At 45.5% G+C, this 23,770-nt stretch overlaps 2 protein-coding genes across 8 annotated transcripts in view; one reads left to right on the forward strand and one right to left on the reverse strand.

The window, feature by feature from the left end:
- Window positions 1-5,706, reverse strand: part of LOC308476081 (organic solute transporter subunit alpha-like) — a 30,581-nt gene extending 24,875 nt beyond the window's left edge. For all 6 annotated transcript variants that reach the window (XM_081003481.1, XM_081003479.1, XM_081003482.1 and 3 more), the window contains exon 1: window positions 4,874-5,706. In XM_081003481.1, coding sequence (XP_080859607.1) covers window positions 4,874-4,955 — 82 coding nt within the window. In that variant the 5' untranslated portion in view covers window positions 4,956-5,706. The remainder of the gene's footprint in view (window positions 1-4,873) is intronic.
- The window catches only part of LOC308476083 (uncharacterized protein), a 51,266-nt gene extending 32,448 nt beyond the window's left edge, over window positions 1-18,818 (forward strand). The window contains exons 4-6 of one of the 2 annotated variants that reach the window (XR_013985678.1): window positions 7,842-7,904; window positions 17,854-18,354; window positions 18,736-18,818. Coding sequence is in view for 1 of the 2 variants with exons in the window: in XM_081003484.1 (XP_080859610.1) it covers window positions 7,842-7,904; window positions 17,854-17,870 (80 nt within the window). In the remaining variant the exon portion in view is untranslated. Of the gene's footprint in view, window positions 1-7,841; window positions 7,905-17,853; window positions 18,506-18,735 lie in introns of those variants that run through there. The other variant, XM_081003484.1, reaches the window with a different exon arrangement.
- The last annotated feature ends 4,952 nt before the right edge of the window (window positions 18,819-23,770 follow it).

The following is a 23,770-nucleotide window of genomic DNA, read 5'->3' on the forward strand; positions in this document are numbered from 1 at the left end:
GCACTTTGGTTTCCGAACGTTTTGGAAGTCGAACATAGTTCCGGAACAGATTCCGTTCGACTTCCAAGGTACGGCTGTATTATGTATTTTTTTCTCCTGGTAGGGCTCATTTCCAGTTTCAGCACGCCACCTCTAGGGGAAAAAACAGTTGAGGCATTGCTGTTACAGGGTGAAAAGGATTTGGAAACCCATATTACATACTCCATTATCAGTATGTATTAATACAAGAATGTGGGAAGAGGCTAAACAACCAAGTTCCATAGAGGAAGAACAAGGAAGTATTGGTAGTGGATCAATGCAATGCATTGTGGGGAAGGTAGAACTTAGGTCTTCACTCTGTAGCTACAGAATGAGTATATAACTAGGGGTAGGACCACACAGAAACCACAGAACACTACAAAAGCAGCCACGGCCATCTTAGGCCCACATTTAATAAACAAGCGCAGTTCCCCCACATTTATCACATGGTACATTGGCTGCCTGAATTCACTCCCCCTTTCTTTTACTTGAGCTTTTCTGGCCAAAAATGTTCACATTAATGAAGCACCATGCCTATTTGTTTTTTAAGTGCTTAAAATCACAAACACAGTTTAGTAATGGCTATAATTTTTAATTAGTATTTTTTTAAAAAATAAAGGAATAAAATTTGGTATAATCAGGAATAGTAGACTATGTACCTGTTTGGATGCATGCGCAAAATAATTCAGTAACAAGTAGATAGACCGACCGACAGACAGACAGATGTACACTCTCCTCCCCACACTATCTGCTATCAAAGAGAATCATAGTTCTCTTGTATTGCTAGTTAGCTGTGTCAATTACATCTAGAATCAGGAACAATTGTTCTACACAGTCATAATTATATCTGGGATTTGCTGTATGATAGCTGTAAATTCATTGATGCAAATTCTTGGTAAGCTTTTGCATCAGTTGAATCATATCTTCTTCCTTCATTGCTAGGGGCTTTATATTTTTCCATTTCGCTGCAATTTGGAACTTTGCCACCACTAAAATATGAGCTATTGGCTCTCTCCTAATCTGTGATATCTCTTCCTAGTCAGTAACACCCATCAAGATTGCTATAGAACCAAAGGGCAACCCCACATCTTTTTAACAGGATGTTTTGAGAATGACCTTTAAAAAAAAAAAAAGAATGCTTTGACACTGATTAATTGGCAGTAAACTGTGACTGTGATTCCAGATAAACAGACCCAGTGCTGTAACTACGGGCTCTGATTCCAGGAAAAATGCAGCCCTTCCAGACACCACCCCAGTGTTGCTCACAGCATTGCAGAGCCTAATAAATTCAGCTCATTAAAAAATAAATAAATGTGCGGACGAGTCTAAGTGCAGGTGTCCCACACTGAGGCTAGTTGTGCCTTTAGTGTCTATACACAACTACACATTCATTCCTGTACTGCTGTCATATCATAGTTCAAGACAGCGGCGTAGCGTGGGTTATCAGCACCCGGGGCAAGGCAAGTAATTTGCGCCCCCTAACCCGGGGCAAGGCAAATAATTTGCGCCCCCTAACCCGGGGCAAGGCAAGTACAGTAATTTACTCTCCCAAGCAGCAGCAGCAGCAGCGAGGCTTCTCTTTCCCCCGCGCTCTCCTGGAGCTGCCTCTTTTCTTTCCTTTTTTCCCTTTCTCCAAGGCTTTTCGCTTTCTCTCCTTAATTGATTCCTCCTCCACACCGCAGCGTTTCCTAGCTGCTTCCCCCCCCTTCCCCTCTCTCTCCTCCTCGCTCTGCTTGCCTTGCCCTGCACCGGCAGCAGCAGGCGCAGCCAGACCCCCGCCAGCCAGCCCGCCCGCCCGCCCACCCGGCTTCCTCTCCTTTTTTTGCCCGCGGCAGAAGGCTTCGCTCTCCCCCTTCCGCGACCTCCTCGCCAAGCCGAGCGAGCGCGGGCTCCCTAACCCGTGGATTTTAGTAGGGGCAGAGAGCTGCTAGTGCGAACGCGCCCCCCGCCCATGTTGCGCCCTGTGCGGCCGGCCCCCCTGGCACCCCCCACGCTACGCCACTGGTTCAAGAAGTTTTAAACTTTCCCTTTCCCTTGCCATTCTCTGTGTCCACATGACCCCATACTTGAGAACAGCAGGAAAGCCTTGACACTTAATTTCTAGCAGGTGGAACCGCTCATACAAGACAGAGGCACTGTGGGAAATGCCTGCTTTGATCCACACACCTAAAGTTCCCCATTTCTGATCAGTGTCAGTTGCTCATTCCCATGAGAACAGTGACTAATAAATAGCGTTATCACACATATTGCCCATTCCGCATTTGTTTCGTACGGCAGCACCTGAACTCCGGAACTCCTTGCCTATTGAAATCAATCAGGCACCTCCACTGTACTCTTTTTTGTGCCTGCTAAAAATATTCCTGTTTAGAGAGCCAGTGTGGTGGAGAGGACTTCCGGGGTGGCGCCATCGGTAATGGCGGACTCCCTCTGATCCGGAGGGACTGGCTCTACGGAAATCGGGTCTGTTCCGCTACGGCGAAGCGGGGACCCTTTAAAAAATCACAGGCGGGTGAAGCCTGTGACCGTGGGACTCGGCGGGCACCTTTCGCGCCCCCCCCAATTTGTAAAGGAACCCAATTACGGGCTCCGGAGCGAAGCGGGGCAAGTGGCGCGGTGCTGAGAGTCAACTGCTTCTTCCGTGGAGCGAAGCCGCACAGCCGTTTCCAGAGAGCGCTACCTTTTTCCTGTGACAATCTGGCTACAAAAACAACTACCCGTGAGTAGGTTAAATTTGGACAATTGGACTCTAAACAACGACCCGTGAGTAGAACGGAAAATTGGACTAAGAAATTCCTTTTAATTTGGCACTGAAGCGGGAAGGTCTAACCAGGAAGTCAGCCTTCCGCTTTTTGTAGAAAGATTAAAGCAAAGACATGGCAAGCTAGAGTTTAGAAAATCGTTTGTAAAGGATCAACTTTCATCATTTAAAATTACTGAACCCCCTTTGGAAGCAGGAGAAGAGGGGGGATTTTTTCTGGACTGTTTAAACCTACAGAAGAGAGTGTAAAGAAAAGCAATTTTCCACCGTCTTGAACCTGGGAGCGGGGTGTCAGGACAGACGTTTTCGGGAAGTTCATTGACTATAGACAAACGTTTTTAACAGATAGTTAAAAGAAGAGAAACATAGTGATTCCATTGTTCTCCTTCGCAGTTAAAAGGAACAAAATATTGACAAAATATCTGAAAAAGGAAACTTTGTTGTTAGATCTGCTTTAAAAAAAGAGAGAGAGAGAGATGGATACAAATAGAAGTTCTTCCCCTAGAGGGAGCTTGTGAAACTGTTATTAATCTGAACTGGGGAGCTTTGCAGCTGCAATAGATTAAGATCGTGGGATCAGACTTTGACCTTGCACAACAATGTACTCGGAGGCTCTGGTGCGTGCTTTCTGCAAAACAAGTGCTTTATTGGAACAGTTACATGAGAAGACGGATTTGATGACTGATGCGATCAGAAATTTTGGACAGGTAGTGGGTATCTATATAGAACCCACTCAGGAATCAATTCAGGAGTGTGCTCTGACAGATCAGATGAGGGAGGAGGTTGTGGCTGGACCTCGGGAGGCAGAGATGGAGGGAACTGTGGCCCAGCAGGAACATGAGTTGTTGGATCTGACGAATGAACCTGGAAAAAGCCAGATTTGGAGAGATAGAGTCTTGTTCGGCTTGGAGATGGGGGGCTGGATAGACCCCCCTATGCAGGGATGTTTTGAATTTTCAAATCTGGCGTTGGGCCGGGAGGAGTTTGGAGTTGTGGGGGTCCCCAACCTTGGAGGGACCTTGAAACATGCTTTTAAATACCACATGGAGTTCAATGTGGACTATGGAAAAGGGGCTGATCTGTCGAGAAGGGACAAAAATATTGACAAGCTGGAGTCTCCACGAGTGAAAGGAGCAGAAGACAAAGTAAAGTACAGGTATAAATATGAAGAAGATCTGCGGAAGGGACATGGAAGAGACTTAAGGGCCTCGGACATAAGGTTACCAGGTTAGTGAACTAGATGGATGGGATAGAAAGGACTGACAAAACCCGAGACCAGAAGGAAGAGACGTTGGATGAAGATTGGAAGAAGCGATAGACTCATAATCGGGAGAACCGGGTTCGCGTCTCCGCTCCTCCACATGCAGCTGCTGGGTGACCTTGGGCTAGTCACACTTCTCTGAAGTCTCTCAGCCCCACTCACCTCACAGAGTGTTTGTTGTGGGGGAGAAAGGGAAAGGAGATTGTGAGCCACTTTGAGACTCCTTCAGGTGGTGATAAAACGGGATATCAAATCCAAACTCTTCTTAAACTAGCTTACCTAGATGCTTAGAAAGTTGAGGTGATTTTAATCTGTTTTAGTATTTTAACTTTTGTTTTATGTTTTAAAGTATGGTTGTAATTTTTATTTTATTTTATCATTTTGTGAATCACTGTGAGTGTGTTTTTTTTACAATCAAGCAGTATATACATTTTATGAAATAAATAAAATAATATTATCATAATCATCAACAATCATATATCTGTTTGGAATTCTTCCTGCACGAGCCCTGCTAGAAAGAAGCATCTTTCTGTTTTTGTGGTTGAAACTCTTTTTAATTTTAAAGTTACAGGTGAATAAATTTGCCATTCAAAGTCATTATGCATTCATCAACACTAGATTAAGTTTGCCTTTAAGCCTTTCTGATGAACATTAATGTGTCCTCCTCATTTCAAATGCCATTTAAAAAGTAGGTCAGTCCAGAACAACAGTGAAAGAAAAAGCTTCTCATTAACACACACACACACACCAGTTTGATTAATCTGGTAAAAAACAACAACCCCAAAAAGGATTTATTCACACAGACTTACGTTGTTCTCAACAGTGAATAAACTTACTTTCTAATATTACTTGTGAGTATGGACGTTCATTTGCAGAACAGACAGGATCCAATGTCCCATTATTTCCCGCTTCTTCCATTTCAGGAACTTTCTTCAGGGACGCTTTCCCTTCTTTTCTCTCTAGCCCTCCCTGTTCAGAGTCTTTTCTTTCTCTGAGTGCTGCAGCTGTAAGAAAGACTGAGATCAGCTTTCTGCTAGTTCCCTTTTGTTCTTCCAGTCAAGCTCTGCTGGCTGAGGTGACAGGCACGTCTGAAATCAGTGAAACATTGACTGTCCAAATGCTCTGCTACCTTCCTTCTACAGTTCCACAAGATAAGAAGCGGCAAAACAATAGTCAGGTGAAACACAGAGGTCTGGCACTAGCAGCCAGGTCCTAAGAGGTCAAATAGAGACAGAGACAGGGCGATGTGAGACTGAAAGGGCTGTCTCTTCTGGCCAGGATGTTTGGTATGCCACACCTTTTCCACCAACTGTTACCAGCTTCATTGCCCTCAGCAGGGTGCAATGCTGTAAACCGCAACCTGTTCTCATGGTACACAGTAACATGTGAAATGGTTCTGTATAAAAGATGACATTGTGCTTTGAACGTTTCCTTTTGCTGAGCCTTAACAATTGAACAATATACTGTACCACGCAGAAGGGTGTTGCTGGGTTTTTTTTTTTGCAAGTGATACTATTTCAGTATTTGTTGTTGTAAATGGGAAAGACTGAGCAATAAATCAAAGGTGTACTATGTGGTTTTCAGATAATCTCGGCCCAGGAAACCCACTTTTTCACATCAACCCATCTGCACATCTGCCATCCCTGCGCATCTACAATATAATCCCAATGCATTGCAGAGGACCCTAATCTTAGAATATGTTCCATATTCCATTCTTACTGGAATGCACCTAAACATTTCTACAGCTATGCAGTGCCAGGGGAGAAATGGCTAATGTCAGACAAGTTGCCTTTTCGGGAAAGTTGCTCACCATTATAGCTCTTTTCACTGAGAAACTGACAATAAGGAACCACACTGGTTTCCCCAGAACACAGATTGAAAAGCATTGTCTTAGCCACTATAGATTTAATGTTCAAATTCTTGCTAAAGCAAATGGATAAACTGATTTGGCTGTTGTACACCTGATGTGCAAGGCAGCCTGTTTATTTGTGAAGAAGCTTTCCTGCTACAGCAAGCTATTCATAATAGGACCACTTGCCAAATCAAAATGTTTGCATACACACCACCCTACCTCTTCGCAGCCACTGCATGTGAGCACAGGCAACTTCCAATTTACACGAGGGAGGGGGTTACGTTCCAAGACACCACACGTTTAAGTGAAATCGCATATATTTGAAACACCATTGAAAAAACCTGCAAACACCCCATTCTGAACCTGCCCTGCCCCCATTCCGCCTCTTTTTGTGACTTTTTAGGTCACTTCCGGGTTCAGCAGAATGTGCACGTGTGCAATCGCACACATATTGGACATGCCTAAAACAGTTGCTGCCTGTATTATGAAGGGGAAAGCCTTGATTTATAAGTGTTTGTGTGTGTACGCACCCTTCATCCATAACAGGCATGCCTGAGCATAAGATGTTCCATGAGAATCATGGCCTTATCATGTAAAACCTAAAGATAAAAAAGAAGGTTTTAATGGTGAAATTTCTGTATAGAAGAGCAATAACAGAGAAACGTTCCACTTCAATGCATGATCACATAGGCCTGAATAAGATGATTTATTTCAGCTAGCACCCAGCGTCAAATTTCATCTATGCTTAGAATATTACTTAGAAAGTTGAGGTAATTTGAATCTCTTTTAGTATTTTAACTTTTGTATGTTTGAAGTAGGGTTGTGAATTTTTCTTGTTCTTACTGTTTTATCTTTTGTTAAACGCTTTGAGGTTTTCTACAATCAAGTGGAGTTCATTTTTTATGAGATAAAGAACTAAATAAATAAATACATGTAAATACAGGAGGCAAATAAGCCTAAATAAGGCTGCAATGGTATACACACAAACCTGGCTCGGAGTATGTCCATTTGGACTCAATGCGACTTACTTGGAGGAGCCAGCATAGAATTGCCCTGTTAAACATTCTGAAGCATGCTCCATTGTGTTCAATGGGACTTCCAACCAGGTGAGTATAAGATTTCCACATTAGAATTCATTTAGATTTATGAAATAATTAAGCATGCGTTAAAAAATTTCCCTCTAGAATCAAAGCGACTTCTTCTGACTTGAGATATGTTCTTTAGTTACTATATATACAGACACCCACCCACCCACCCACACCTGTTAGCAGATAAGCTATTCTGGTGTGTGGCGATTGACCTTTTCAACTATGCAGCCTTTCCTGATTGGGTTTAGGTGCTTAGCAGCACTAGGTATTTATATGGTCCTCATATCTGATGTAGCAAAGTACAGTCTCTAGATAGTAAACCTTGATAACATCTCAGACTTTAGATAAGTTCAATATTTTTCTTTCTGCATCGAAGATTTCCGGGTGCCTCTTATGAAGTGCATCTACGTCCTTGTGGAATTGGAGAAGCTGAGTCTGTAACATGTATCTTTTTATGTTGTCTGTTTTGCACCCAAATTAGATCAGAGTTATTGTTAGATTTAAGGGAATCCTCAAATAAGTTAATTGGAAGATGTTTTGCTCTGTGCCTTCCTTGAGTGCTTCTGGAGGGATGTAAGTTTGAATTGTTCTAGTGTATCTCATTTGCCTGGGTGAGGAGGGGATGGAGATTTTTGCCTGGCTGGAATGAAGCTTTTTGTACAAAGATGCACATCCATTGATGCACTAAGTTTTGCCAGTGGCTTTTCCCACTGCTGATATGTGGCCCTTGGAAGGGGATATGGTCCTCATGCTAAAAAAAAGTTCCCTGCCCCTGATTTAAATTATGGTAATTATTTCTACATATCTATAAGTAATCATTTTAAAATTTGTCCTCCTTTGTCCTCTTTCTTGACCACCCTAAAGACAAATCAGCTAAGAGTGAGAGTGGGGAACAGACATGGAATGCAGAAGAAGAGAGACTTGAAGGTTAGTAGTATTATTATCATCATCCTCCTCCTTATTATTAAATTTGTATACCACCCTCTATCTGCAGGTCTCAGGGCGGTTCAAAACATAAAAACACAAGATAATAACACAAAATATATAATAAAAATAAAAACAAGAAAAACCCAGTAATCTCCCCCCTCCCCAACACACTGCCTGGCTCCTAAAGGTATATAAGGTGCCAGCCAAACCTCCCTGGGCAGAGCATTCCACAAATGAGAAGCTACTGCAGAGAAGACCCATTCTTGTGTTGCCACCCTCCAGACCTCTTGTGGAAGAGGCACGCAAAGAAGGACCTCAGAAGATGATCTCCAGTAGGTTAATATAGAGAAAGGAAGTTCTTGAGGTAGACCCGTATGGAAATGGCCGCTTGACGTTTGCAGGCAGAGAACTTGTGGGTCCCATTTCACCCTGTTTCTTCAGGGGGAAGAATAAATTCTCCAATAGTTCCTCAGGGGTGGCATTTACCATTAGCAGTGACAATAGCACAGTTTCTTTTGCTCTTCTGTTATGTACTGAGTTGAATAGGATCCAAACTGTAGCAGTCTGATTGGTCCTAGAACAATAGGATCCAAAAGGCAGCAGTCTGATTGGTCCTAGAACAATAGGATTCAGAATGCAGCAGTCTGATTGGTCCTAGAACAATGCAGCAGTATGATTGGTTGGCAGGAACCACCCAATCCTGCTCCAGATAGAAGTGAATCCACAACCTGATTGGCTTACAGTAGAATTCCAGAATTAGCCAATCATGTGCAGCCCATTGTGTAAATAATGTATATAAAGCAGATACTGTGAGGGGACATTTATTCATTCCTCCTCACCACTATGAGCTGAATAAAGAGCATGAAATCACTTTGCGACTCTGAGTATATTTCACTGGCGACGAGGATGGGATCCCGCTGAGCTGACTGCCACACACAGCACCGCAGCACCGCCAACTGCCGCACCGCTGCCTCGCACCGTGTATCCAGGCTTCAGCTCCGGGGCACAAGGAACTCAGAATGGCAGCCAACAGCAGCTTCTCGCCATTCAACCCAGCATCTGGAGACTGGGAAGCGTACGCCTCCCGTTTCACCTTCCTCCTAGAAGCCAAAGGGGTCACCGACGAAGAAGACGCCAAGAAGAGGGCGATATTCTTCAGCGTCTGCGGAGAGGAGACGTTTGAAATCGCCCGGGCTCTCCTTGCGCCTGAAGACATCGCTACTGTTCCATACAAAACAATAATGGAACAGCTGAAGGGGCACTTTTCGCCGCAGCCCTCAGTGGTGGCTCGTCGAAATGCCTTCTACGCAAAGCGGCAAGCCCCTGGGGAAACCATAACTGGGTTTGTGACCTCTCTCCGCCAAGCCGCCCGGTTCTGCAACTTCTCAGAGCTGGAGAACATGCTTCGTGACCGCCTCGTCGGTGGCCTGAAGGATGAGAAGCTGCAACGGCGCCTCTACGCTAAGAAGGACCTAACGTTCCAGGTCGCTCTGGAGGAGGCCCTGGCAACAGAAGCTGCCGAGAGGTCGACCCAAGAGGCACGGCCGAGCCTGCCATCCCAACCGAGGGTCCACCATGAAGACCTCACCGACGACTCAGGATCCGACAGGGAGGAGGTGCACCGAGTACAGCAGCGCACTCAAGCAGCGCACAGACCACAGCTGCCTCGACGAGAAGGAGGGAACTGCGCAAGCTGCGGGGAGAGTCACGAGAGGAGGACCTGCCGTTTCCGCAACGCAGAGTGCAGGCAGTGCAGAAAATCGGGACACATCGCCCGGGTGTGTCGGGCTCGGCCCACCCGACACCAGGCATCAGATGACCAATCCAAGAGCCCCAGGTCCCGGGGCCCAACGCACCAAGGCAACTCGACGGAGCTCACGGACTTCCAGGTATACCAGTTGCCCCACCCCAACGTAGAGAAAATTTATGTAGAGGTACAGATAGAGGGGGCCCCATGCCGCATGGAGCTTGACACGGGTTCAACTCTATCCATAATCTCGGCAAGGACCTTAAGGAAACTGTGTCCCACTGGGGGTCCCAAACTCAGGCCGGCCCCATTCACCCTCCGGGACTTCCAGAAACGTAAGGTCCCCACAATGGGGGTGGGGACCTTCAGGGTGCAATACCGAGGGCGGACGCGGCAACTGGACTTGCTTGTGGTCAAGGGCCCCTACATTAGCTTACTGGGATTGGCATGGTTTGGACCACTGGGGCTAGCTGTCACCGGGGTGAACCACACTAGCTTACAAGTGGACGTGGACGCCATATGCAAGGAATTTCCAGGGGTTTTCGATGGGAAATTGGGACAGTATACGGGCCCCCCCATTGCGCTACAGCTTGACCCCGCAGTACGACCGGTCAGGCTCAAGGCCCGCCGGGTCCCGTTCGCCTTGAAACCCCGTATAGACGAGGAATTGGACCGACTCGTAGAGCAAGGAGTGCTGGAGCCGGTGCCTAATGCTCCCTGGGAAACCCCAATCGTCACACCCGTCAAGCCTAATGGTTCGGTCCGCATCTGCGCAGACTACAAATGTACCATAAACAAGGCCCTCACGGCCCACGCATACCCAGTGCCAGTGGTCAGCCATGTCCTTGCCACCCTGGCTGGGTCGAAAATTTTTGGCAAGCTGGACTTGGCCCAAGCATATCAACAGCTGCCAGTAGATGAGGCCACAGCAGAGGCACAGACGATTGTGACGCACAGAGGAGCGTTCAGGGTAAAGCGGCTGCAATTCGGTGTCAGCGTGGCACCAGGCATATTCCAGAATATAATGGACTCTCTCCTTAAAGGGATTCCTGGCGTCACCCCCTTCTTCGATGATGTGTTGATTGCCGGCCCCACACCAGAGGAGTTTGAGGACCGCCTCCGCACCGTTCTGCACCGTTTCCAGACGGCGGGTCTCAAGGTGAAGCGGGAAAAATGTCTACTAGGAGTGCCTCAGGTGGACTTTCTGGGATTTATGGTGGACGCAGAAGGGGTCCACCCGACTGGGGACAAGGTACGGGCCATTTGTGATGCCCCAGCGCCCAAGAGCAAGACTGAACTTCAGGCCTTCTTGGGACTATTGAACTTTTACCATTCCTTCCTTCCCCACAAGGCGGCGGTAGCGGAGCCCCTACACAGACTCCTGGACAAGCGGGCCCCTTGGGTGTGGGGCCAGCGCCAGGAGGCCGCATTCCAGGCAGTCAAGGACTTGCTTGTCTCAAACTCGGTCTTGGCACACTTCGACGAGAGGCTGCCGGTGGTGCTAGCATGCGACGCCTCACCCTATGGCATTGGAGCTGTCCTGGGGCACCAACTCCCGGATGGAAGAGAGGTACCGGTGGCGTACTTTTCCCAGACACTCAACACAACCGAGCGGAACTACTCGCAAATCGACAAGGAGGGTCTGGCAATCGTAAAGGGAGTAAAAAAATTCCATGATTTCTTGTACGGGCGGCCCTTCACCGTGGTGACTGACCACAAGCCGTTGCTTGGCTTGTTTGCCCCCGAAAAGCAGACCCCCCAAGTGCTGTCTCCTCGCGTCCTCAGGTGGTCAATTTTCCTTGCCAGCTACCAGTATGCACTGATTCACCGACCTGGGAAGGCGATGGGCCATGCGGACGCCCTCAGCAGGCTACCACTACCGGAAACAGGCCCTGACCCAGCACCTGCACAAGAGGTTATGAGCCTGGAGCTGCTTCCCGACCGCCCCATTCAGGCACAAGAAGTTGCACACCATTCCAAGAAAGATAGGGTCATCTCCCGGGTCCTGGACTGGGTGTGGAGGGGATGGCCCAGCAGCAGCCCCGGGCCAGAATTCGCCGGCTACACAACCCGCAAACATGAACTGTCGGCCCACAAGGGGTGCCTGTTATGAGGAAGCAGAGTCGTTGTTCCCCAGCCCCTCTGCAAAAGGGTCCTCACAGCCCTACACGAGACACATCCAGGGGTAGTAAGAATGAAGGCCCTTGCCAGGAGTTATGTGTGGTGGCCGGGGATCGATGGAGAGATAGAGGCCTGGGTCAAACACTGCCAGGCCTGCCAAGAATCCCGCCCAGATCCCCCAAGGGCCCCAGTCCAGTCCTGGGAGTCCGCCCGAGCACCATGGTCACGCCTGCATGTGGATTTCGCTGGCCCCTTTCAGGGGAAAACATTCTTCATAGTGGTGGACTCCTACACCAAATGGCTGGAAGTCGCACTGGTACCGTCCACTTCCACGTCCGCAGCCATCCGGGTACTACGCAGGCTGTTTGCAACCCACGGGCTCCCTGACACTCTCGTCTCAGACAACGGGACTGCATTTACGTCAGGAGAATTCCAAACCTTCACAGCGCAGAACGCCATCCGCCACATCCGTTCGGCGCCGTTCCACCCTGCTACCAATGGCCAAGCAGAACGCATGGTGCGGACCACCAAGGACACCCTTCGCCGCATGACGCAAGGGGACTGGGAGTACCGCCTTGCCACATTCCTTCTAGCACAGCACAGCACCCCCAGCTCAACGACTGGCCGGAGCCCCGCTGAACTACTAATGGGTCGGCGCCTTGCAATCAGATTGGACCGCCTTCACCCCGATAGAGCTCAGGATGAGGTAGTGGTGGGGGAAGGCAGGAACCCCCGGACCTTCGAGGCCCAGGACCCAGTGTACGCAAAGAATTTTGGGGCAGGCCCAGCATGGGTACCCGCCACAATCACCAGGGTCACTGGCCCCGTGTCGTACGAGGTGCTAACGGATGGGGGGCAATGCTGGCGCCGCCACTGCGACCAGATACGGCGACGATTCCCGGGAGAAAACCAGGAGGAGGACAGGTCAGAGGAGTCCCAAGGGAACAGCGGGGCAGTGAGGCCCATAGAGCAGGAGGGGCCAGCAGGAGAGGCAGAATCAGTAAATACAGAGAGGACCCGTGAGGCCGAAAGGACACCGGAACCAGAACCACGACTGAGCGAGCCGGTTGCACCAGACCAAACAGCCGCATCACAGCCAGCATCCTTGGAACACGAGCCAGAACCCGGAGCCCGGACCAGGGAACACCCCAGGCCACAACGCACACGTAGGCCGCCGGCATACCTTGAGGACTATGAATGCGACCTCCCGGGCAGGACTGGAACTTAGAGGGGAGGGGTGTTATGTACTGAGTTGAATAGGATCCAAACTGTAGCAGTCTGATTGGTCCTAGAACAATAGGATCCAAAAGGCAGCAGTCTGATTGGTCCTAGAACAATAGGATTCAGAATGCAGCAGTCTGATTGGTCCTAGAACAATGCAGCAGTATGATTGGTTGGCAGGAACCACCCAATCCTGCTCCAGATAGAAGTGAATCCACAACCTGATTGGCTTACAGTAGAATTCCAGAATTAGCCAATCATGTGCAGCCCATTGTGTAAATAATGTATATAAAGCAGATACTGTGAGGGGACATTTATTCATTCCTCCTCACCACTATGAGCTGAATAAAGAGCATGAAATCACTTTGCGACTCTGAGTATATTTCATCTTCCTAAGATTTTATTTTGTTATTGTTCTTTCAATGCTGCCACAAGTGGTAGTAGCAGCTCTATTGGCAGCCTGGCCACCATTTTGTATTCCCCACAATGCCATGGGCCTAGCATTATTCTGGGGCATTGTGGAGGAGAAAATGCCAGTCAGAATATTGGTGCCCTTCTTGGGGCTGGGAGAAGTAAGAAAAAGTAAATATCCAAAATGTTCTTTAGGGAATGACTTGTGACAAATTTTGGGTCAGCTGTAATCAGAGCAGAGACAGCCTTGGAGAAGGCACACACTCCAGGCTGGGAAATATATGCCATAGAGAGAATATTTTGGCTGCTTAAAGGGCCTTTGAAGAGGTGAATCAGAGTTCCATCACTCCAAGAAGTAGTGATGGATAATTATGGTGGCATCATCAGCTAGGCAACTGCAGGACTGAATTTTCCAAATGCTTTTATTCAAACTGAATTAGTCAAAATGAGGGAAGTATTGTTTACACAGTAGCAAAGAGACTGATTCCTCAGCTGATTGGAACTCTGTTTTGACATTATTTGGATGGTAGTCAACCAAGTATTACTCACAGCAGACTTAGTGAAATTTATGGGCCGACTTAGTCATGTTCATTATTTCAGTGGGTTTATTCTGAGTAAAACTTAGGTGAATACCACCCTTTGGTTCCTAATTTTTACCTATTGGATAATGTATTTTCCCCTTCTATCTGGAAATTGCCACAAATGCCTATCTGATATTCAGTCCCTTAACTCATTTTAAAGGGTATGCATTAATGTCAAATGGAATGTTTTTAATCAACATATCAAACCCTAGGAATCTGGATTCCACAGGAGACGTCTGTATTTTAGCATGAAATAATGAGAATTAATATAGGAGTTCCAGGACCAAGAAATAAAAAAATTATTACCCGATAAGCAACTTCACATGTATTTTTTTTTACTGCACAAAATACAACATCTGTAGTTGTGCATTTCTTATGTGTCTGGTTATGCACACAACCCTGTAATAGGACTCTTAATAGCAGTGGTTTCAAATGCGTAAGTTCTACCTTATCCTAATGTAAATCTTAGAACACTGCCATTATGCTGCCAGCAGCGTTAATGTACAAGGTCCCTCCAAAGTGATGCATTAAGTAAACTGGGTGGAAATCCACAAAGTAAGTAATGGAAAATCATTTGAATTGGAAAAAGCATTGACCTTCATATCAGCCTTTGCGATTCCATTGTATCTCAAAGCAGCTGTTTTCTTCTACATGCAGCTATTCTGTTTGTTGCCATTCAAAATATTTCATCTTCTTGAAATGCTCATTGTCAAAAATATTGTGTAGAAATGCATTAAGCATGGAACTTGGCTCCTCAAACTGGAGGCAAAACAGACTTTTAGCATGAGGCCAGTGCCTGCTGCAAGATACACAAAGGCATGTGAGCACATGCATAGCATTTCTATACATGTGAAGGGAATTTTCAAATTTTATTATCTGCTGGAAATTGTCATGTGCTGTTTTGGAAGATCACACCATGCAATTGGAATGGGAAGACTGAAAAACCGTCATGCACAGAGTTGCAAGCAATTGTTCTTCAGCAATAATGGAAGGGAAAGAAGTATGAAACCAATGGGTTAGGTGCACAGAGCCTTTGGACTTCCAGATGTTGAACTACAGCTCCCATCATCCCTGGACATTGGCCAGGCTCGCCAGGGCTCATGGGAGATGCAGTTCAGCAGCACCCACAGGTTCCCTACACCTGCAATTGGTAATCAAAGGTCCCCAAAACTTTTCAAACAAGACATTTTCGCATGGGAATGATTTTAAAAGCTATCAATTTAGGACATCTTATAAAATGTTTATAGCCATCTTCTGAACTGATAAGCATTCCAAACAACTCATAAAGAAACAGATATATTTCATCAATAGGAGAATAAACAAAGAAGGCAAATGCAGAATATTAGAATCACAATTCTTCGTATAACAAATAGTATATTTTAGGAAGTGTCCAACTGGACCATATGTCAACAAAAATGAACATACCGGTAAGAAGAGCCTGCTGGATCAGGCCAATGACCCATCTAGTCTAGCATGCTGTTCTCATAATAGCCAACCAGATGCCTGTAAGAAACCTGCAAACAGAACCTGAACACAAGAGCATTCTACCCTGCCCTGTGGTTTCCAGCAACTGGTATTCATAAGCATTTACTGGCTCCAATCGGGAGGCAAAACATAGCCATAATGGCTAGTAGCTGTTGATAGTTTATCCTCCCTGAGTGAGCCATCCAGGTTAGTGGTCATCACTGCTGGTGTGGGAACAAGTTCCATAGTTTAACTATGGGCTGCATGAAGCAGGTGGCGCTGTGGTCTAAACCACCAATCCTCTTGGGCTTTCTGATCATAAAGTTGGCAGTGAGCCCTCATTGCTTTGTCCCAGCTCCTGCCAACCTAGCAGTCTGAAAGCATGCCAGCATGAGTATATAAATAGCTACTGCTGCAGCGGGAAGGTAAATGACGTTTCTGTGCTCTCTGGCACTTGTCACGGTGTCCTGTTGCACCAGAAGCGGTTTAGCCATGCTGGCCACATGACCCAGAAAAGCTGTCTGCGGACAAATGCCGGCTCCCTTGTCCTGAAAATGGAGATGAAATCTGCACCCCATAGTCAAATTCAACTGGACTTAAACATCCAGGGGTCCTTTACCTTTACGTTTTGCATGAAGAAGTAGTTCCTTTTGTCTCTCCTGAATCTTCCAACTTTATTCTCCTGGACAGATTCTAGAGACATTTCGCCGCAAATCACAAAAATCAAAGCTACCCCCCACCTTTGGTACTGTGTGATTACCTTGGACCATCTAGTTGGCTTCATTTAGACTTCTGGCCATGCAAAAAGGAGGCCGCTTGCCATTGCCATTCTGTCTTGGCCTTACTTCTGGAGTGGCTTGCTACAGTGGACTCCTCAGGCAAGCCAGAAAACAACAGAGATGCCAGTGGAGGTTGACTCTGTGGCAGAAATGAGTCCCTTTTACTCTGCCAGAGTGCCAGAACATTTGAAATCCCAAAAATGTCAGCGGGATCTCTATGCTAAAGGGCAGTTTAGCAACTGAACGAGCAGATAAATAAATGGCTTTGTTGCCTGATCATTTTGCCCCTTAGGGTGACTTGCTCCATGCTGTTATCATGGTCATAAAACAGTGTTGTGAATGCAAATATCCCATTGATTTAAACACCTTGCAGATTCCCAATGACCCTTGGTTTCTGCTTGTGTATATGTGCCTTGTTCCCTCTCCCAGAATGTGTCTGGGATGAAAGCCCTGTTCTGTCTGTCTTCCATTGCCTTTTCTTTCCAGTGGCACCTATAATAACCTCTTTGCTTTATCTGTACCCTCTCAGTCATAATGTTGTCCTTCTCCTGCTTACTTGTTCCCCGATTACCACTGAATTCACATGCTATCTGATAAGTGCAGGTATCTTCTTTTCTCCCTTGTAAAAAAAATTGGAAGCAGAAAGTGTTCCTAATTCTGTCAAGAAAATGACTTTCGATCCCCCTCCCTTGCATATTATTCTCGTGAGGGTCAGATGTGAATCGATTTCTGACGTGGGTTTTTTTCATGGCTGTAAAGTGGTAAAATGTGGAGTGCTTTGAAGTTAGAAATGTAATTGTGGAGACATAAAAATTGTATCTATAGCCATCACAGAGATATTTATCTCAAGATGACTGTCTCAGTGTCCTTCAGAGCAATAACTGCAACAGCCGAGAACATAACAGAGGGAGCTGAAATGTTATGACTCATTTACTTCTAACAAGTCTAATACACTTCAGTGAAAACGTATTGCACGTGACATAAGGGACTCTCTGATATACTGGAACAAGCTTCAAAGGCCATTGAAATAAAATACCAGCCATTACTACTGCTCAAATATTCTTCAGTGTCTAAATTAGGCCACCAATACCAAAGATCGTAATTGCGTTATTCTCTCTGATTCCTTGTCGCTCAGAGAAATGTCTATGTTTTGCACACTCTTTTGTCCAGGAGGAGTGAGGTAGATAAACCAGGCTCATAAAACATGTTATTTTTTATTGTCATGTGCAACATTACTATTGCAATGTCATTTAAGATGTTAAAATGTTCACACTTTAAATGCATAAAAATATCTGTAATGGCTTCCTCTGACTATGACAGAGGGAATTCAGAGGAAGGTCTTCAGGACGCAATGCAGAATGTCTTTGTGAATGGGGAAGCGGCGGACAATTAATGCTGTGTAAACATGGCCGGCATAGCTTGTCTTTTTCTCAATTTGGATCAAAGCTGGTTTTGGGGGGAAACACATCAAAAATGCAGCATCGATAGATATGGATTGGGAATAATGTCATATGTACTCCGCTTCCCAAACCAGTTGTGGGAGTGCACTGGATGAAGAGTAAACAGAAGAGGGTACACAGCTTAATTAACCTAAAATGGGGGGGTCTCTCTCTTTCTCACTGCAGTATGTACTTGGAAATAAGTGCAATACTCCCAGGTGTGCCATCCACTGGCCATCACCCTGGACATGACCAAACAGCAGCAATGGACACAGGAAGCAGCCTTAATCGAGATGAAGTGATTTGCCCTTGTACTCCACTATTGTTTGGCTACCCGCAGTGGCTCTCCCCAGAGTCTTAGGCAAAAAGCCTTCCCATCACTTCCTTTTTGGTCCTTCTACCTGGAGATGTCATGGATCGAACCTGGGGGCTTCTGCATGCAAAATGTAGGTGCTCTACCACTGAGCTATGGTGCCTTCTCTGGCAACGTAAGCTGACTCCGCTTGCAAAGGTAAGCCACCTTCATATCTAGGCCATTAATTAAGCTCTCAGTCATCTTATCGTGCTTGCATCATGAACCTCCAGCTCAGGTTAATGGTTTTAAATTCACAGGATCCCAAGGATGCTCAGTTGGTGAGCCGTTCACCACCTTCACAGGACTGATTCTCCCTGGTCCCTGTGGAAAATGTTAGGATATTTCCGTTCCACCTTAAAGGGGAGCAGGCTTTGTGAGTCACACAGCCTGCGTATTTCCTGTTTCACAGGATGTTTCTGTTGTGTCTTTGTTTTCTCTCTCTCTGTGTCAGAGACACTGAAGGAGGCAGTCATGTTTTTCTTTGTTCTGATCAACGCTGAATAAAACTTGTAAATAATGCTCTCCTGCGTGCAACTTTTGCCGTGCATTATCTGCTGATAGAGCGTGCATGAGCTCGAGAATGATGGCAGGCTATTTCTGGAGCTCGTGTCGCTAATTGCTGATACTGTATCTACGGGAGATCGATGGACGTCCGGAGGCGACTTGGGGGCCATGATGGACTTTGACTCCCTGGCAGTATCCTAACAGAAAAGCCCCAAAAGTTGTCCTGCTTTTCAATTTGTAGTGCAAACAAAGCCTTTGGTTTAGTCACCTGTTTCAGTTAGTCCTGCCACACCCAAACTCTCAGTGTCTCTCCCTTTTGTAGCTTTTTGTCCTTGTCCTCCCCTTAATTTGTCAAACGTATTGTGTGTGTGTGTGCATGCATGCGTTTGTATACACACACATACACTCTACAATTAATAAAAGATCATTAAATACAGACCATAATCACAAGATTATTTAAAGAAATGTTTCTTTTAAAATGCAATTCTCTTTTACGGCGAAAGTCCTAGAGATGCTGTAGCACATTCAAACACACACACACACACACACACACACACGGGTTTAAGAGTTAAGAGTAATCACGGAAACTGTCACAGAGCTTAAGGGGGGGGTGTTTGCCCAAATCAGGGTTCTATTCTTTGGCAGAAAGCAATACTGTAGTTTAAATTAGTGTGGTGCAGCTGAACCCTTATTTAAAATGTGTTCCACTGACATTGCACGAAGAGGGTGTCTTTGTTTAATAGCGCTGGCAGAACAGCACATTTTCCGCCAAAACCCGTTGGAGTTTAGACCTTTTAATAGAAAGTGACAATTTAAATTGCCATGACGGTGGCCTAATGGTGCTTAAAACTATTACTAGCTGATGCTACAGTTGGCTCCAGACCAGTTTGTTAACGTTCAAGAAAAAGGTAGATGGGAGTGGGCAATTAAGGGATGAATAATTAGTCATTCCTTTGTTCTTGACTATAATACCATTAGTCAAAGATGAACTCATTTGCCTGTACTGTTAATTCCATTGTAGCTCTGGGCTAGTTAACTCTCAGAGCGAGCAGACCTGACCATTGGTCAGCACTTCCCCACCCCCACCCCATGCTTTCCCTTTCAGTGGATTGCCTCCAGTCTCTCTCACCCCTCCCCTTTTCTTGGCACATAAAATAGTATCAGTTTGTGCCATTTATTTGCTCGAGGTCTGGCCTAGCTACTATTAAAAGATTTGTTGGCACTCCTGCTATTTCCCATTCAGGATGGCAGGAAATGTAGGATGGGGGCACAAGGCAGTTTATGTTTTAAGAAAAAGTCTTACAGTACAGTGGTACCTCTGGTTGAGAACAGGATCCGTTCCGGAGCCCCGTTCACAAACTGAAAGGAACGCAACCCGCATCTGCACGTCTGCGCACGCGCGGGTTGCAATTTGCTGCTTCTGCGCACGCGTGTCGTGTCATTTTGTGCGTCTGCGCGTGCGCGAGCGACGAAACCCGGAAGTAACCCTTTCCGGTACTTCCAGGTCGCCGCAGGACACAACCTGAAAATGTGCCACCTAAAGCAAACGTATCATGAGGTATGACTGTAGTAGGGTGCGCAAGGAAACATTGTCTTCTTGGAAAGGCAGTCAGTGCAAGCACATCAGAATTTTTGCTGCTGGCTGCCAAAGCAATCAGAAATGCTTATATGAAGTCCTTTACAGCCATTCTCCACTGTATGCATAATGAAGCTATGCTACTCTGCCGTAACAGATTCATTTCGTTTATACCTTGTACCATTCTACACTTATTGGTGAGTTTCTCAACAAGTGCCAATTTCCAGACCTTATTATACCAATTCGTCAAAGAGGCTCCTTCCATATATATTTCTGGTGCCTAGTTACAACGATCTTTACTGTGAAAACTAGTCGGTGGTTTAAAGCACACACCTGCATTTACCCCACCAAAAAGATTTAACAAAGCCAGTTCTGGGAATTTAGCCACCTTTTGTCCAGCAATTTTGTGGATTTCATTAAACATTCATCCCAAAATTTAGCTAGCTTCTCACACGTCAACCACATTTATTGGAATGAGCCTCACTGCAGAACTTTTAGCCCTTAAGAAAAACAGTGTCTGTCACCTCAAGTTTGAGATTTTGCTCTGGTATCAAGCTTGGATATATTTCAGTAGTTATATATATTACAGGAACTACACACACACACACACACACACACACACACACACACACACACGGTACAACTGTGGCCTTTATGATTGCTGAACAGCACAGACACCTTGCTAACTTCCATGCTTGTGCCAGGCAGCACAGTCTACTTCATGCAGATCTGGAATGAGCTGAAAGTCAGGCATCCAATAATTTTTTTAGGCACACTGGTAATGTGCCTGAATCAGGGTCAGGAAAATTAACATATAATGGGCCATGAAAGGCACAAGATAGGCATAGACAAAACTGTTCTTTAAATCCAATTTGCACATCTATTTTATTTATTTAATGCTAAAAAATAAGTGTTCAGAATCAATTATGCATATTAAAAATTTGATTATATGTGGTTTGATCAATTTAATGTGCTAATAGAATACAGGCTTTAAACAAAACTGGAATTTACATCAGATATTTGAGTAGCAACAAATACTTAGTAGAGGGAACAAAGGGGAATGGTTTCTGTGGTTAGATTATCATGCAGAACGGTCAACAAATCCCCACTTCTTCTATCTTTGATGTCGTGCCCAGCTCTGCTCAGATCTCTTTAGACCATGCCCAAATTTTATCTGTAGCCATGGAAGATTAATATATGCTTTAAAAAAAAAAGAAAAAAAGAGCTGGCTATTTCTGCACCAGTTTTTAAAGCTGGACTTCCCTGCCCAAGACTGGGCACAGTAATTCACAGGGCACATCAGACCACATTTTCTGACTCAAGTAAGATACCGTACTTTTCCATGTATAAGACTAAGTTTAAGACTAGGTCTGTGTCAATGGCTGGTGTTGATTAGCTGATGCTGTGGTAATTGGGCTGGCGATTGACAGCTTCTGCCGGCGAGGGGACAGACGTGAGATGGTTTTTTTGACACGTGCAGATGAGCGATTTTCAGCTAAACACGTCCCCCCAAAAAGCTCAACAACTCTGAGCCATCTTCCCCCATTTTCTTAAATTTGAGTCCCCCAAAATAGGGGGTGTCTTCTACATGGGGGTGTCTAATACACGGAAAAGTACAGTAAATACTGCCACATTCATGAAAACAGTCAAAGTTCAGCAGAGTCAGGATCACCTAGAAGCTATTTAATGGGAGACTGCCATCTTTCTGGCTATTTGTTACAGTGGTACCTCGGGTTACAGACGCTTCAGGTTACAGATTCCACTAACCCAGAAAAAGTACCTTGGGTTAAGAACTTTGCTTCAGGATGAGAACAGAAATCGCATGGCGGCAGCAGGAGGCCCCATTAGCTAAAGTGGTACCTTAGGTTAAGAACAGTTTCAAGTTAAGAACGGACCTCCAGAATGAATTAAGTTCTTAACCCGAGTACCACTGTATTGCGATGCATGTGGTTGTGTTTCCCTCATTACCCATCGTGAGCCTCTGACATGGCTCCCACAGGTCCACACTCTAACCATTACATCACACTTGCTCATTAAAAAGAAACCCAGTGCACCTCAACATCGTGGGGGAAATGGCCTTATATGCCTCCTCAGTCTGTGGTGCTGTGTCGATGGGCAACTTCAACGCCCCTCTTTTTCTACCTTCTTACGGTTCCTTAGCTTTAAACTAGACCTTGGACTGACAGGCCTACAAACAGAAGATTCCTCACTGAAGAACATGCTCGCCAGACCACCCTACCTACAGTAGGTCCCATTTAAGTCAATGGGAATTATTTCTACAGGGTTCTGCTGCATGGCCTATCGTTAAATGGAAATCTCTCCTAGGTTTTATATGATAAAATGCCATTATCCTAACAGTTATTTGGGAGCATGTTTCAAATACAGCGGTACCTCAGGTTACATACACTTCAGGTTACATACGCTTCAGGTTACAGACTCTGCTAACCCAGAAATAGTGCTTCAGGTTAAGAATTTTGCTTCAGGATGAGAACAGAAATCGTGCTCCGGCGGCGCGGTGGCAGCAGGAGGCCCCGTTAGCTAAGGTGGTGCTTCAGGTTAAGAACAGTTTCAGGTTAAGAACGGACCTTCGGAACGAATTAAGTACTTAACCCGAGGTACCACTGTAAATGGCATCAGGGAAGGCCAAATGAGTCTTCTTCACACAAACAGCAGCTGAAATGGGAAGCTTTTGATAGGGGCATTCTAAAATGTCCACAATGACTTAAAACTAAATAAATAAAGGAAGCTGGCACAAGAGCAAAGGGCCCTTGGCACACATTTCTGTGCTGATACACACTGCATTGTGCTCAGAGACATGTGAAAATGTTATGAAGTAGAAAGTTCTTTAAATAGCATTATGACAATATCTGATTTTCCAAACAAAAACAAGTGATGAATAGAAGTCCCATCCCAGCCCTATAGTACAGAGATTATATTGTCTGTGTCTCATGTTTTTGTCTAGGATTAGTTGGAAAACTTCTTTCTTTTTAAGAGTGGTATGGGGGAGATGTTACTTCAGTTTTTATCCTTTATTGCCACCTATTGGCGAAGGTTTCAGTCCACAATGATGAAACCTACTGCACAGATGAGCTGGACAGTTATCTTTTACATTTTCTTGATTACTCATATTCTGCAACAGTCAACACTGCATTATATAGCCCAGTGCAATGCCCTCGAAGATCAAAACTAGATAATTAAAACATCAATAAAGCTGTTAGAGCCAAGCCAATTATTTGAGAACATCATCTGAAGGCCTCAAGTTGGTAAAGGCTCCTATAGCTCTACTGCAGAAATGGCCAGTGTGCTCAGCACTTGAGGGTTGCTTCCAATGCATGTTCTTAACTTCCCTATTTTCCATATCATTCTGAAGCAGTCCCCGGTCAGTTGTAACTAGAACTTTGTCCCCGAGAAATATTTGCATACTGTGCTAGTTTTTTCCTTGCATGAGAACTGCCAACCTATACTTTAAAGGTGAAGTAAAAAGCAAAATCCCGTATTTTTCTGTTTTGTTGTCTCACAGTGTTTATTTATAATCTGTTATTTATTTAGCAAAATTGTTTGCTTGTTTGCTATGCATCTGGACACCTCTTAGGTATCATCACCAAAATTTGAGATCAAGGAGCAGGTTTCTGTGTATGTTTGGATGCAAATGGGACACCATTTTAAAT

This window comes from Podarcis pityusensis (assembly GCF_964106645.2).
Source record: "Podarcis pityusensis genome assembly, chromosome: 4".
Classification (NCBI taxonomy): Eukaryota; Metazoa; Chordata; class Lepidosauria; order Squamata; family Lacertidae; genus Podarcis; species Podarcis pityusensis.